Consider the following 16,988-nt stretch of genomic DNA (forward strand, 5'->3'; position numbering starts at 1 on the left):
CGTAATTCTAATTAGCATTAATTCCAATATTTTTATTTTGAATCTGTTCACTTAAAGTTAAGATGACATCTTAATGCTATCACAGTACAACAACTTGCCCAGAATAAGAAGACAGCTTCATTTTTGGAAAGACTTAACTGTTAGATTTCAGACCACATTAAAAAAAAAAATTAAAATACATGGATTGTCTTCTTCACAAACTCTTCCTGAATATTTCATGTGTTTGTGTTTTGTTTGCTGCACATATCTTCACAGTGTGCATATTATTCAAATATTCCTAACAGATGGTCTCAAGTGCTACATATTATATAGCATTAAATGAATAGCTTGGTAAACAAATGAGTCAAGGATTAAAATATTTTACAGCTTATAATTCATGAAAGATGTTCAATAACAGTACATTAGTGAAAAAAATCCCTAAATGTAAACACAGAAAGCTTAAACGCCACTATTGAACTAGTCAACAGCTCATGACAAATGAATTATTTCTTTAGAAGAAGTGTTTGTTCCGAGTGGCCTCATGGACTATAACCTAAATTAATCTGGGGTGGATGCTAGCTTCCCAGGGAGCTGTCCCTTCCGTCCCCCTTATCCTCTCTCATTTCCCCCACACTGATGCTGCCTAAGACGGAAAATGAAACAAATAAACCAAGTTTGTTACTCCTTAGATTATCAGTAGCAAAATTTTGCTGAAAGAGGCAGAGGATTCCCAAGTAGCTTTTAATTTCCTTAATATTTGGTTTCCATATGGGCTCATCTAATGTTTGGTATTGAAGTTTTTCATTGAGGGTTTGCGTGACTAAAATGAACAACAAACACACAAAGAACCCTAAATCCAACAACTTTTCCCAGTGTTCAGATGTCTTTGAACCCCCTTCACACTGTTAATGTTCCAGACATCATCTCTCTGAGGAATAAAAGCCAAGACAATTCTCTCCCATTGAATGTTCTTTCTCATACCACCCTAACTTGACATTACATTTTTACTCTAACACATAATAATCTTTTCCTAATCATGTAGGGGAGTTTATATTGGATCCAAGACCTAACAGGAATTTCAAATTTCCATTCTAGATTTTCCTAGAAATAAAACCTCAGTCCAGTTTTGTGACCCGAACCTCGTAAGCTTTTTATCAACTAGTTGATGAAATGATGGATACTGCAGTCAAGTTAGGAAGAGCTCATTAGGTAAACCGTCTCACCTGAAGTCACATGCAAGTCAGTTTCATTTGCTGTCTTAAGGTACATCATTCAATTTCAGGCATACAGTCAAAATTTTATTCTAGCACATTCCACATGAGGCTGCACTCTCTATTTCTTTTTCTATACTAATCTCTTTTACCTCAATTAAGGCGTCTGTGAGACTGAGAAAGATGCCCTCCTTAACTGAACAACTTGGCAGAGCCAAATCAGACCAATCAGAAGACCATCTGGCAGTGTTATATCAAGGCCCATTGTGTATTTTTTCCTTCTCAATCACAATACCAAATCTTATTGCATAAAGAAAACATATCAGTAATCAATAGTATTTAGTATGCATCTGCTTCATAAGATATGCACTGTACATGTCTTACGAACATTCTACCTACAGGGAGTTTCGTCATATTGAAATTTTCCTTTAAAATAAAAAGTATTCATTTCATAAAAAAAAACTAAGAAGAAAAAAAGAAGGTTCATAAATAAACTGAAGACTGACAATAAAGTTAATTAACATTAAGCCAAAAAACATGGAGGATTCCCTGAATGACATTAAGCTGAGGGGCAAAGGTGGGAGCGGGGGTCTCTATCTCAATGGTTCTCAAATTTGAATGTGTATTAGAGTCACTTGGGGGGCTTGTTAAAATGGCTTTCTGCGTCCTACCTCCAGAGTTGCTCTTGCAGGAGATTGGGCGAGGGCCTGAGAATTTGCATTCTAACAAGTTCCCACGTGACACTGCTGACATTGCTGCCCTGGGGACAACACTGTGAGAACCAGTGATCTAAACTATCCATCTTTCCTGATCTGATTGGGATCAAAAAGTATGGTAGGATTTCAAATTGCTGACGTACAAAATCTAACAAACCTTGGAATTGATGGCCATTATAAAACGATGCCCCCCAAAATCATTTCCTTTCTATTAACTGAAAATTCTTATACAACATACAGAATGTGATTTAACAAAGCACAATATTACATGAAATGATCTTTGGGATACCAGTGGTGTTTATACAGTTTTTACCAAAATGGCCAGATCATCAGGATAACATTCTAATACACTTAAAACACCAGAGCAGCGTCCCTCAGGCTGTACCAGGGGTCATCTGCACTGTTTTCCCTCTGAAAGGCACAGTCAGGGTCAGACAGGCATACTAGAAAAGTCTTTTTTTAATTACTTATTTGGATGGTGGTAATAACATTTGCCATGAGATCTACCCACCCAGACAAATTTTTAAGTGTGGAATACAGTATTGTTAACTGCAGGGACCAGGTTTGTCACACGGCACGTCTCCAGAACGGACTCACTCCTCACAACTGAAATTCTAGATCCAGTCAGGAGACATTCTCCAGCTCCTCCCCAGAGGAGTCCTGAGCCACGGTGCTCGGTCTTAACTTACAACACACACCCCATGTACCCCTCAGCCAAGCCATTTTTTGATGAAACACAAACTCATTTGTGGGGAAGTAAATCAGCTTACTCTGAAATGTTCTTACCATGATGACAATGAGGAAGACGATGATGCAGGTGGTGCATCAGAAATGACTCACTCAGGAAGAAATGGGGAACTGGTGGCACTTAGGGATTTTTCTTTAAAAAAATGAATTAACTGGCTCGGCACCTGTACCTCAGCAGCTAGGGCGCCAGCCACACATACCGGAGCTGGTGGGTTCGAATCCAGCTCAGGCCTGCCAAAGAACAATGACAACTACAACCAAAACATAGCTGGGCCTTGTGATGGGCACCTGTAGTCCCCAGCTACTTGGGAGGCTGAGGCAAGAGAATCACATAAGCCCAAAAAGAGTTTGAGGTTGTTCTGAGATGTGACACCATGGCACTCTACGGAGGGCGACATAGTAAGATTCTGTCTCACTCAAAAAAAAAAAAAAAAAAAAGAATTAGCTGCTAACATTTGGATATCCTATTTCACATAAAAATCTGTATTATGTATGTTCAGTTTCTCAAGAGGCCGGGTTTAGCAGTCCTGGCCTTGCTTGTGTCCATTTCCAAATGGACACCATGAGAGCTAGAGCTGAACAGCTATTGCTCCCTGTTAGTGGAGAAAACAGGCTGTCTAGGTTGCCACCGTCCCCAGTAATCCTTATGCTTTTACCCTGGGCTGCCCTGACACCCGGCCTACCTGGCCAGCTCTGAAATGTTTTGAGTCTGCGATCCCTGCACAGATGAGAAAGTTTGCTGGGAATTGCACATAACCCACAGTCTCCATCTTACACACTTCTCTGCCATTCACCAGCGTATAACAGAATGTAACATTATAATGACAATAATCTTTACTGTTCTAATTTATTACAAATCATTTGCAAACTTTGACATTTATATTAGTAACAAACCAGACCATATCTTACATTTGACCACAACACACCATAACTGAAAATCTCTTGACTGAGAAATCAGATTTTGTGCTTCCCGGCATAAATTCTGGCTTTTATTAATTGATTAATTAATTTCAAGTCATAGTTTTACTTTGTCACTCTGGGTAGAGTGACATCATAGCTCACAGCAACCGCAGACTCTTGAGCCTGAGCAATCCTCTTCCTTCAGCCTCCTGAGTAGCTGGGACTGTGGGCATGTGCCATGACACTCAGCTAGTTTTTCTATTATTAATAGAGACAGGGTCTCACTCTTACTCAGGCTGGAGACGAACTCCTGAGCTTAAGCAGTCCACCCACCTTGGCCTCCCAGAGTGCTAGGATTACAGGCATGAGCCACTGTGCTCGGCCAATTCTGGCTTTTTATTAATCATATGCGTAACAAATGATGACGCCATTGGACGTGGAAGAGTCAAATTTGAAAGTGTGAGGAACATAAGAACAAAATCAAGTGCTCTTAGTTCGTGTAATTGTAAGTACATAAAAACATTGTTTGTAAGCATTACCTATGTAACCATGAAAATGTAAATTGTATCATGTATAAATATTCGAGGGAGAATGTAAAATGATCGGCATTCAGGTCACAAGGCCATTGCTCTGAAAAAGGTAACAGAAATGTTTCTGAGACAGGCACTAGAACAAGACCCACGTAAAAACAGCCCCTTTAACAGAATAGCTTTCTACTTCCCATTACCCCAAGTATCTTTGTCTCAGCAGACGACGGAAGAAGAAATGTGTGTGGTGGGAACAAGCGGAAAGAGGGACAGTCTGGAGGAGATACACTGGGGGCCGCACCCCTCAAGTGGGAGAGCAGTTTAGGACTAGGGAGGTGTCCCGGCCTGCCAACAGACGCCTTGCTCCAAACGTGCCTGGGTTACGTCCACAGCTCCACGTGGATCACGTCTCACGGTCTAAAATACGACTATCACACACACGGCCGCAGACAGACCCACACCAGCGCGCACACACTCAGGTCAGTGTGTTGCCCTCAGAAGGCATTTGAGATGCGCTGCGCTGAAGTGAGGGGACTGACGTGGTGACTGATGAGTGACTTCTGCCACCAGCTGGAGGACCGGGAGTGGCGAGAAACGCTATAGGTCTGCCAACCCTATTCTACTCTTTCTCGAGCGCCAGAAGGATTTTTTATTTGTTGTCTTAAATTTCCGCTGAAAGTTTATACTCTTTACCTTCCAGGGTTATTGTGAGGAATAAACAAACTTAGGAATAAATAGAAAACACTCGGCCTAGGCTTATGCTATATATTATTATAATACTTACATGTCATCGTCATCAAATTGTGAGCTCTGTCCCCATGAGCGGGTCTCTTGTATGTACAGGGCACTCACACATTTATGGAAGAATGCTTAGCCCACGGTACTTAGAAACTAAAGTCAGAAAACTCTGACTTTTCAGAAGCACTTTCACTGTGGGTAAGTTTGTCTTACAGAATACTTGCTGCAATAAAGCAAGTAAGAGCCATCCAATTATTTCTTTTCTTTCTTTTTTTTTTCTTTTTTAGGGGTCCCCTTGGCCCAAACGTTACTGAAGAGGGTCCAGCCTCTTGTCACTATGGGCCAATATACAGAGACAAGGATAGGTGCACCAACCTTTGTCAGAAGGTCGGTGATTTTGGGGAACAGAGAGACTAGACTCTCCAAGACTGTTCGATTCTTCTTTTTGCAACAAAGATTCAAAGCAAAGATTAACATTAACTTTTTTTTTTTGGCAATTTTTGGCCGGGGCTGGGTTTGAACCTGCCACCTCCAGCATATGGGGCCGGCGCCCTACTCTTTTGAGCCACAGTCAAGGCTCAAAGTATTTCTTAAAGTATTTCTTAAAAGACAAGGACTTATGTACAAGTGCATTATGGTAATAATGTTTCAGCTACAATAAGAAAAGACTGGCCACTGATTAAGTTTAAACACTTTAATCAACAATAATAAATCAATAATCATATAAAAATTCTGATTCATGCATAAGATTACATAAATTATACAACTGCCACATTATACAGTGCTTACTTTTGAATTTGAATCTGAAAAAATGTACACAAGTTACTAGATAGAGCTCTTACTTCAGAAGTGTAATACTCTTCAGTTATAAATAATGCTTGTATCTTTCAAATTCCTGCCAAATATATACATCTCTAGATCTGCAGCATTTTTCGTACCTCAAAATACAAACCATCTGGAAGCTTTGAAGATTAATAGGCCCAAATGTACCATTTGTTAGACTTCAATTCCATTGCAAGAGTGGAGGTTTTTTTTTTTTTTTGACAGAGAAAATAAACGGAGTAAAACGTCAAGTCTAGTTTAATGCTTGAAGAGCTACACTTCTTATTCAATACATCAGAAAACCCTTCATATGCAGATTAATTAGTTAAGGTGCTACCTACTGCATATTAAATACTTCCTATGATTGCCTCTGGATTATTAAAGTTATACATCTGTGCAGAGGGGGCTTTCCATGGCTGCTGACAGACCTTCCCGTCTACCAGCCTGGACGGCAGCACTGGGATCCGCTCCTTTACTTCAAAGAGATGGAGTGGATGGGCATGCTTTATACTTCACTCACACACACACCAATGACACCTACCAGCTACAAGACATACGAGTACATGAACATCAAAAAGTTTCAGGTTGGTTTACAAATCCAAGGTAGGCTGCTTTTTCTGAAAAGCTACAGAGGAAACTAAAAGCTCTAATGTAACAATTACTGCAGATATAAGACAGGAGTATTTTTTTTTTTTTTTAAAGATTCTCCTTTTTAAAGAGTAAGCACCCTTTTGGGGGTTGGTACGTGGGGGTATGGGGTGGGGAAGTGGGTGAAGGACGGACATGAAGAAAGCAAGTCTGTCACTAATGAGCTTAGTTTTACTTAGGCTTCCATTCATGAAACCCTTTTATTAAATACAAGGCAACATTTTCACAGCTGGAAAATTACAACTAAATCTTGATTTACTGCCAAAAGCAATAGATGTTGTTATGTATAACCTACAGATAGTACTACATTTGTGGGAAATGGCAAAACTACGTTCAGTGCAGATATTCAGCAGCAAAAAGCAATATTTAGACACTTTTCATGAATGGGTTACGTTATTTTATATACAGTTCTAAGATACGACCGTGTTATTCAATAAATGAAACTGGAAGCCTAAGTGGTAGGAAGGTATGTTTAATATTTTTAAAGCTAAATTTTAACTGGGAGAACTGGTTGTAAAATAATACTGTTTTTAAAATAATAGCAGAAATAGTTTAATTATGTAATGGAAGTCTGTTAGCTTACTTGAGATAAATACCAATTCAGTGATAAAAGTTCTCTTGGTGGAAATGCTTTTGAGCATGCATTCTTTAAGCATAAAAGCAAATGTAAAATCTGTTTATAATCTATTGGACCATGCGTTATTTAATGAGCACATAAATTTTATTTCCAGTTCTAAACTACTAATAAAATACCTCATTAGAATACTTGAAGTGGTATTTTGGAAAAATAAACTCAGGTGATCCTTTTTGGCCGTTTCCTGTACAGTGCTAAAAATTAAGCCTACTCTGTCTAAACACAGGAAACCCTGATATGTTTACTTGGGATCTCAGTCTTTTTGACTGATTATGAAAATATGTAGTATGTTTACGCTAGGTCGTGAGCGAAAATTCATGAACATGGAAAGAGAACATTTTCAGGCAGTGTTAAATGTATATTCAGTTTTAAATACAATACTTAGCTCAGATTCAAGGATAAAAATATTGATTCTTTCATAACCAATGGATTAATCTAATAATAATTTTTATATAGGCAAAGAATTGATCCTTTAAGATGAATTTCCTCATAAAAGAAATAGCAATACTTGAACCATACTTTTAATGAGCTCTATTTATGTAAAATGTTATCTCCAAAACAAAGCTTGGTTCACTCTATAAAGAGCAAATTTGGCCAAAGCATATTACAGTATCTTCAGATATCTGCCGTAACACTGAAAACATATGGATTTTGGCATTTTAAAAAGTGTAACAAGAGCCTCAATAATACTGCCAGAAAAAAACTAATGCTAAACAATTTGTAACATTCAGTAAATGTTAATAAAAATGACACCATCTTTACAAATCATAATTACCATGACTTAAAATGGGGAAATAAAATTCTACACTAGATTTTGAGGTTTATTACAGAACTTTAATTAACCGTAAGGGGAAGGAAAAAAATTGATGAAACCTATCCTTCCTTTTCCATTTCTTAATTTTATTCAAATATTTACTTTTTATTTGGAAAAAACATTTCACAATTTCAAAATGCATATTCTCATAGAAAGGTTAATTCAGAAAATGCAAATAAGATGTAGTTTTTAGCTTATGAATATAAGCTTGACCAAGCACTCTGATTTGAAATATTAAAATAAGCAAAACTATTATATCTGGCTTTTATTTAACTTTCAATGAAGTCTTACTAGAGATCAACATTAGGGAAAAATTCAATTCATTAAAGGATTGGGGACTATGTAAGTCTCCATGTGCAGATTCATTTTTCACTTTAAATTCAGAAAGACACAGATACCCTCATTGTTTCATAGTAAAAGGATTTTCAAGGCTGAAAAATAAGCAGAAGATTAACAACATTTTTATACTATTGCTTTTCAACTTAAATTTCAGAATAATTTTGTACAAATATATAATCTCTGAAAGAACATTTTGGAAGAATGGACTTAAAAAAAAGACATATAATTTTGTAATCAATCAACTCTTAAAGTTTGGATGGTAGAATAATATACATATATAAAAAATGTCATCCTAGCAAAGATTTGCTCTAAAAACTCACTCTTCCTTTATTAAGTCTTATTTTGGTTTAAGACCCCAAAGCAACCATCTGTTCTATTATTGATGTAACTTGAAACCAAGCCTAATTTTTCATGTCTAGAGTTTGCCCACTGCTTTGGGTTATCAAACACCAGATGATCACCTACTTTTCTTTCCCCCAAATTATTTTCAGAGCTAACTTCACAATATTTTCTTTGCCAGTGACTTAATGGCATGCAGAATCACAAGGAAACAAATTACGTTAGATCACCTTCTGCTTATACCCATGTTAAGATAATTATTAAATAATTCAAAGAAATTCATGCTGTTGTGAAGTTAATGAAGGGTCCTAAAATTTGTCATTCTTCAGAGAAGGATTTTAGAGCATTACTTTTGGGAAAAGAGCAAAAACTTGATGCGGGAGTAATACATAGTAGCTCCCTTTGAAACCAAGGTTCACACAGTCAAGAGTGATCTGAAGCAGCTTCTCTGTAACAAACCATAATGGTAATGATGACGCCTTGTCTTGCATCGATAGAGCACACACAGTTTCAAATTAAGAAATCGGGATCCTAACCTTAGAGGCAACCAGTTGGTTTTTAAATGTTCTAAAAACACATGTATGTATGAGGTATATGCCTGTATTCTATATACGAGATACATGAACATATATTCATGTACACATATGTATATAAAATAGGAACTGTATTTTCAGTAGTGTTTATAATGAAGCAGTATTCCTGAAGCTAAATAGCTCTATAAATTGACTTCTGAGAAACCAACCACAGTATCAATTCTGCTTTATGAAATCTATTCCTGAGGAATAAATCACGTACTTCTGAAGATATTTCTGAGCATATGGCAGGTTAGTGGGCCAGCACCAGCACCTAAGTGAATCCTAAGGAACTGCTTATTTATCGAGAATATGGCCCATTTTTAAATTCTTTTGCTTGCTTCAAAGGTCACTCTTGATAAGTCCCTGCTGATATTTATAGGTAAAACCATTTTTCACAACGTAGGAGAGTATGAAATGAAACCTCTCGTAGTGTTGTCTCTTTGAGTAACAAGTTTTTCCTTCTTTCTCTCTTTCTTCCTCCAATTATAAACACAGTACAACTGGCTTTATTAACTATTGGAGAATTTGCCAGCTTTCCTGGATGGCTCGTATGGCACTCTGAGAATACTGGGCGTTTCTTCCATCACCCTGACGAGCAGGTTGTCGATGTAGTCCTCCAGCTCCCGGATGTGGGTGTCCTTCCTCCTAAGGAGTTCTTTGTGTTTCACCAGTTCCTGGAGTACCTCTTCGTAGGTCAGACTACGATACCCTGCAGTGGCATCAAAAGGGTTGCTGTCCTACACAAGAAAAAGACTGTCGCTTTAGTTGACACAGTATCAGGGAAAAACACTAGCAATTATTCAAAACTTCAACTTTCGGTTTTATAAATCCTGATGAAGTTTTCCTCCATCCTTGGCCAGAGTTAATGTGAGAGTTCATGGACTGGCCAGCCAGCTCTGAGGGAGGCAAGGACTAGGGAAGATATACCAAAGCCTTGATTGTAACTCTAAATTCTCTAACTTTTTTCCCTAAGATCAGAGACTGACCATATAATTTAAGACTAAATTAAGGGATGAAATATCCTATAATAAATATGACTAAAATCGATTGAAACTAAAGATCTCTAAGAACTAACTTGGAGAAACTATAAGATGTTATTGAAAACGAAACATTTGGACATGCGTCCCCATGGAATTACTTCCACTGAACTGTGGCTTAATGTTGTACCTCCGGCTTTTTATCAGAGATGTATACAAGAGCAATAATATCAAATCTGTTTCCCTGATTCGCTACGAAATGTTGAAAGCACTTAGAATTAAATCAATCAGCAGCCTAGTAAGCCCCCTGCAAGTAATTTTTGTTTTGGAGAAGTAGGCAGAGATTTTGCTTTCCCAAGTAATGGGTCTATTTCCTCCTTCTAGTAATAACAACTACCTAATTTATCTTATTTCCCTTTTTGCTCCTGCTCTCAGGAAACTCTAAAAGAGTGCGACTATAACCATGTTAATACTTGCGGTCAGTATATTTACATTTTCTCACAATTCATTTACTTATGTAGTTGACTTTATCCTAACTGATAACATTTTTTAGGTATAAGCATAAGTATACCCAAAAGGAAAGAAAAAGGCATTGATTTAATTCATTTTTATCACACAGTAGTCTAATATTAATGTGACATCAAACACTAAAGAAAAATGTTTCTCAAGAATTTAAGAAGGTACCGCTAATGTTGTCTTTTATTTAGTGTTTAGATAGCATTTAGATTTTTTATTCCATAAAAAGTACCCAAATACAGCTTAGCAATTTTTATGACTTTTAAAACACAGTTCTATCACTAAGCCAAATAACTTAAAATCAGTTTCATTACTGCCTTTTAAAACATTTCCCTTTGGTTTTAGGAAAATCAACTGAAGTACTGAGGAAATTGGTTTTCTTGTTCTTAAGGTCAAATAGTATCTAATCTATTAAATGAAGGATGAGGAGTGAGGACTGGTGAATGAAGAAGAATAACCTGTTTTTCCCCCTTCCCCATAAGAATTAAATGTCTTTCTCCATCTTTAGGAACTATTTTAACTGTGTTATATTTCTCAGGAAAGCCAAAGTTTAACTCATGCCCCAGTCCCAGAGAAACAGAAGCTAGAGTACAGATAACAGTTAGATGTCTGGGTCACTGAACCACGTCCCCCTCTCCAGGATAAACAAACAAAAAAAATCAAAACTGAAAAACTTCTCCCATGCTGTAGACTCTCTCAGGCTTTGTGGAGAAGATACAGCTTGCACTAAAACTTCAAAGAGTACGCAGAGGCAGAAACGCATAAGGGGCATTTCAAGCAGTGGGCTCTGCTTGTTTAAAAGAAATGAGGTTCAAGGCATAGTGGCCAATAACCTGAAAAATATGGGACAGCACGGGGAGCAGAGAAGGGCTGAAACGGTAAGTTTGAAAATAAGACTGCCAAGGATGCCGAATACTATTATTAAGAATTTCTAGATTTTCACTATGGAAAAAAGGAAGCCATCGAAGGTTTCTAAACAGGAATATGATTAAATTTATGTACCAGGAAAATTAAAATGGCAACTGGGTAAGATCTTTGGAGGGGCCGAGGTAAGTTACAGGGCTATTGAAATATTAAAGACAAGAGTTAATAAGAGTGAATAGAGAGGATATTAAAAGGAAGTGATTTTAAATGTTATAAGATGTATTTAAAACAATTTATTTTATTTTAGCACTGGAAATTGGCAACAGATGTAACATTTTGAGTTATATTAACTTTGTCCCTAAAACCATTTCCAATATTGCTCTACAACCATTAAAGGACAATTTTAGAGACAAGTGTTGACTTACTTTCTATTCTCGTCTCTCTCAGATCAATTAATTTCACAAGAGGAAGTCTACATACACAAGCATCACACAGTTACCAGTTTATTTAATTGGTCATGAGTAGTTTAGAGATATACACATACTAATTGCTTAATTGCAGCCCTATAAAACATTTATTATATTAAGTAGTTTTCTACAGTAAGGATAAGGCATAGTATAGAGATGAATATATTTTTGAAATTTGTTGAAAATAAACTAAAGTTTCTTACTTTAACCCGAGCAATTCTGCAAAAATATGAGACAAAAACCAAAGTCTCCCTTTCCTTATCTGATAAATGAGATGTTCCCCAATGGTCCCTTTGAATTCCAAAACTGTCTGGTCTACAAATTGATTTTTCTGAACTGCCTTTTTTTTGTAAGTAATAAAGTCCAACTAATGTGATTTCATTTTTCTAATAAAACATTTACTGAAAAATAGGAGTTCTTGTGAGAATTACAGGATTAATGAAATTAAACTAAGGGATTCATTACTGATTAGTTGACTGCTTTATGTTTTCTCTTTATTTAACATAATAATAGCATTTGTTTGAATCTCTCCAATCTTAATGAAATTATTCATATATGATCTAATTTCTCCAAGCTAACTCAGTGATGATACACAGTTAAAAAATTATTTGCAGTTATATTTTAACACTATACTAGCTAACTACCAGTCAATGTAGTTAAAAAATTTTTTTTAACATTTTTCTAGAGACACTGAGGATAAAAAACATGAAAAAAATTCTAACTTAAGGTTATAATATAATCTAATAATTTAATCTCTCAAAATAATTATCACAGACTGTCATTCTTTACAGTCATAATCTAGAATGTGCAGATACAGTATGAGTGGCTTGTTCTTTCCCTCCCAATGATCAAACACTAATGTGTACATAGATTTCCTGGAAATACATTATTGGTCTTTTCAACAAATTTTCCATTTGTCCTTTTATGTGAAAATTTTACCCCAAATTTTAGCATCAAGTTTCTGGGCAGAAAAACATCTTAGAAACACATGTACTATAATCTATATTCTGGAAAAGAACATAAAATAATTAAAAACAGTTTCATGCTTAGTTCCAGATTTTATCCCATACTTGAAAACCATTAAACTTTCCAATTTTAGGCATAAGATTATTAAATTGACTGATAGACTCAATTAATATATATCTATCTTTTGGTTTGTTGATATGATTCCAACTAAAATAATGAAGATTAACTAATATTAACAATTAAAAATTAAAATACTTCCTGGTTACAAAAATTATTTTGCTTAAAGAAGAAAATTCTCAGGAAAATATACATTTTTTTTTAATTTCAGAATATTACAGGGTATATGCTTTTTGGTTACATGATTTGCTCTTTGCAGTTTGAATCTTATTAGTATTCTTGGAAAAACTTCTAAAATTTAGAACTCACCAAACTGGTCAGGGCCAAATACAACCTACAATGAAACTCTTAAGTACTCAATATTTTTTCCTGCAGCACTCCTTATAGACAGCGCATATGTTTTTAAGATGTCTTCTTATTTTGAAATCTAATGTAAATTTTTCTTCCTCTTTCACAACCAATCCTTTCTCACTCCTACCCTACCTCTGTTTAAAAATGTCCGTATGTGGATATAAGAAAATGCAGACTGGGTGAGGGAATAAAATTATTACCTGAAGTTTTCCAATCCAGAATTTTAAATATACACTTGTGCACGGGACTTTGAGAATTACTACTGATTCATTTTTACTTTACACACAGTCTAGCCTTTTAAACTAGGAAATGTACATTTTTTACAATATTTAAATTTAAACAAAAGCAAATGTTCAGGACTCAAAATAACTGAAGATTTAAAGAAAGGTTGTCCTGGTAACCAAATATTGGTGGGGTACTAACTGACAACCAAGGCAACCAGAGGGGAGAGAGAGAGAGAGATGAAGGCTTGGCATTCTCTGATCATCTCATTATTGTTCTAATGAGGAACTTTGCTCTGGGAATATCATCTCAGCTACTTTCACATCTTTTGTCCTACTCCCTTCATCTCCCTTTCAGTTCTTAATTAGGCCTTAAAGAGCTCACACTGCCCTTTCAACTGGCTACTGCTCCTGTTTAAACACTGCGCTGTCACAGACAGGTGTTGGCACTAGCATATAAGATATACAAACTTAATTACAAAATACTATGTCTAGAAGGGGAAAAAAATAACTTGGCTATTATTGGAGAACTTAATGTAAATTACTTCAAACATCTTATAATCTTCAACATAAAAATTGTTCAAATACTTTTATTCAACAATAATCAGTAGAAGGATGAGTTTTCTCTTAATTGTATCTTGCAGTAAATTAACAACACCTAGTAATCCTTTAACTGTCATTTAGAATAGTTAGTATTCCAGAGAAAAATAATCACACATCAAGGATTCTTTTATCACCTTTAAATCCTTTAACTAAAACAATTTTCACATTTTATTTCTTTAAAGAATTCTAAGGATGCTTTTATAGCAATAAATTATAAGATTTGGAAAAGTACATTTACAAGCACATCGGAATTGTAATTAAGGTTACTTAATAAACAATAGCTACGCATTAAATCAATTTTTTGATGTTGCCTCTTGTTTGAGATTAAGTAACTGCCTGACAGAATTCATTTTACTATCTGATCAAAGGCTGACTTCGTATTTTCTGACATTTCTTGCCAGGCTGCCATTATTATAAAGACTTGAAAATTTATGAAACATCAAAACTTACAGATCATTTACATAACACAGCAAAAACACAGTACAGAGTCCTGTGTTTCTCTAACATTTTCTATGATTTTAAAGACAAATAACTGCATTTAGAATGGTTTATCTAATAAACCCTAAACCCACCTTGGCTTCTTCTAGACATATCATATTCTAGAAAATCGTGATATGTGATCACTTAAAAATTTTCTTATTATACATCTGGATCACACATATTAAGGACAGATGGTTGAAACAACTGCCAGCCTCTTGGGATAAAGTCCCTATGTCTGTGAGAATTTTAGTTTTCTACCAAGAACATTTGCCCATATTCTTGTAAAGTAACTTATTCTCTATGTTTAATATATTTAAAATTGATTACAGACGCAATGAACTCTGAGTAGAGATTCTACACTGGACTTCAAATAACAATACAATGAAGTTAAGATTATCTGAATAATCCCTGCAAAATACATGAGTTGATTTAGCAGGTCACTACCAACTCTGTTAACATATTTGGTTTTGTTCTGCTGAAGAAGATAAGTGTCCTAAAGTATTTGTTCTTCCAAATACTTTCCTGGTTATCTAGAACTCTTGCCAGGAGGCTTTTCCTATTGTTGAATGTTAATAAACAGCTTTATTCTTTCTTCAATCCTTGTCCCAGCAAAAATAAAAGTCTTTTCCACATGCTCTTATTTCATAACTATTATGTTGACCTTGACACATACAGCTTTCATATTAATTTCAAATAACCTATAATAAAATATGCATATTCTAAATTGGCTCCAGTGGTAACTATAATGTTTACTTACAGATCATACATATAGTATAGAAGTGACACCATATTACATATTAAAGGTGAAGTCTAAATTTCGCATTCTTTCTTTCTCTCAAAATTACCATGCTAACCTACAACACCTGGTGACTGAGGTATTTACAAACATGAAGGTATTTTTTAAATGTGTGCCAGAGAAACGACTGGCTTGTTCTTTGGTAATTCTCTAACCTCCTGAGCAACTTACCGGGATTTTCCTGAGGTCTTCATTGCATGTCGGATTCATATGAAAACTGAATAATAAACACAAACATAATTAAAAGTGTGTCATAGTCTATGTGAAGGGAAACACAAAAATAAAACATGTTTAACCAACACTGCAATGAAAAATTTCTAAAGTATAAATTATTCAGATGAGTGAAATTTAATCCAAGCTGCGTGTGTGTGGGGGGGAACAACAGCATTTACAAAACATTATTAAAGCATCTACAATTTTAAACTCTGAAAGAAACCTTTCAGTTACTATCAATGAAGAACTAAAACATGTAGTTTCTAAACATCTTTAAACATAGTGATTTTACCCAGCAAGATATTTTATAAAAGTAACTTTTATAACATATTACTCTTTATATATACACACACTCACCTTAGGCCCTGACATAATACCAGGGAGAACTGAGTAAATTTAGAATGAAGAAATTGTAGAATAAAGGAATTAAAGCAATCTTTGTTAAAAATGCCATAGGTCTTAGGAAAATTAGTTTTCAAACATTACCCTATCAATGAGAATGAAACATGTCTCTCCTCAATGTGATTTCTAAGTAGCTAGTCTTCAAAATTTAAACACCAAAATGGACCAAAACAGATTTCTTGCATGCAGGGAAGAAGAAAACATCACAGCTGAATGCTATAACCATTTTCTTCTTTGAAACATGTCCATTAGAAAAGGGACTGCAACCAAAAAACTAAACTTCAAAGCCATCTGATGAGTAAATATTTCAGCGGTGCTATTCAAGTTTAATTTTTGCCCAGCACTTAAGAGTATTAGCCTTTGCAAAGCACTACTATCCCGGGAATCTTTTTAGTCTACACACAAAATGAGTACTGTAATATACATTTTTTCATTATTTTCACATGATCAGTAAAATAACTGGGACCCTTTGAAGATTTAAGAAATTCACTTTTAAAACTTCAAATTGTATAATAAAAAGTCTGGACACCAGGTATAATGTCTATAAAATATCGGTAATTACACGTACACATCCTAAGCCGTAAAATCCACAAGGCATATACGCCATGTACAAGGGACTTTCCTCAAGAGAATTTCCCATGTAGTCAATGTTCCATTTGTTGTAAGTAAAATTTGAAGTGACCGGCTTTCCGAACTGGCTGCTGACCTTGTCTAGCTAGAATTCTTGTAGATAATGCAGTGTTTCAGTACAGCTGGCTGACAGAGGAGAGGAGACTGAAACGTGTTTTAAATACCCACTCGCACCATTTACAGCACACGTCTCACTCACACCATCTTTATGGTGTTTCCTCTGCATGGTCCTAGACTACAGTCACCACACCAGCAAAGCCTCAAGAGCCCAGCAAGAGTGGCTTGAAAGAAAATGACAAAAACAAAATCCCGAAAGACCCTGCCATAGTTCATCTCAGCCTAGAGTGCCAAGGTAGCAGCTGCTGACATGTGGTTTCCATCCTCTCTGATTTCCAG

At 35.6% G+C, this 16,988-nt stretch overlaps 1 protein-coding gene across 4 annotated transcripts in view; it reads right to left on the reverse strand.

The window, feature by feature from the left end:
• Window positions 1–5,497: 5,497 nt before the first annotated feature.
• RAB11FIP2 (RAB11 family interacting protein 2) overlaps window positions 5,498–16,988 on the reverse strand; it is a 48,312-nt gene continuing 36,821 nt past the window's right edge. For 2 of the 4 annotated variants that reach the window (XM_053585411.1, XM_053585410.1), the window contains 2 exons: window positions 15,519–15,564; window positions 5,498–9,726 (listed from right to left, as the gene is read on the reverse strand). In XM_053585411.1, the coding sequence (XP_053441386.1) occupies window positions 9,499–9,726; window positions 15,519–15,564 (274 nt within the window). In that variant the 3' untranslated portion in view covers window positions 5,498–9,498. The remainder of the gene's footprint in view (window positions 9,727–15,518; window positions 15,565–16,988) is intronic. The other 2 variants (XM_053585412.1, XR_008378959.1) reach the window with 2 other exon arrangements.

This window comes from Nycticebus coucang, chromosome 3 (assembly GCF_027406575.1).
Source record: "Nycticebus coucang isolate mNycCou1 chromosome 3, mNycCou1.pri, whole genome shotgun sequence".
Lineage (NCBI taxonomy): Eukaryota > Metazoa > Chordata > Mammalia > Primates > Lorisidae > Nycticebus > Nycticebus coucang.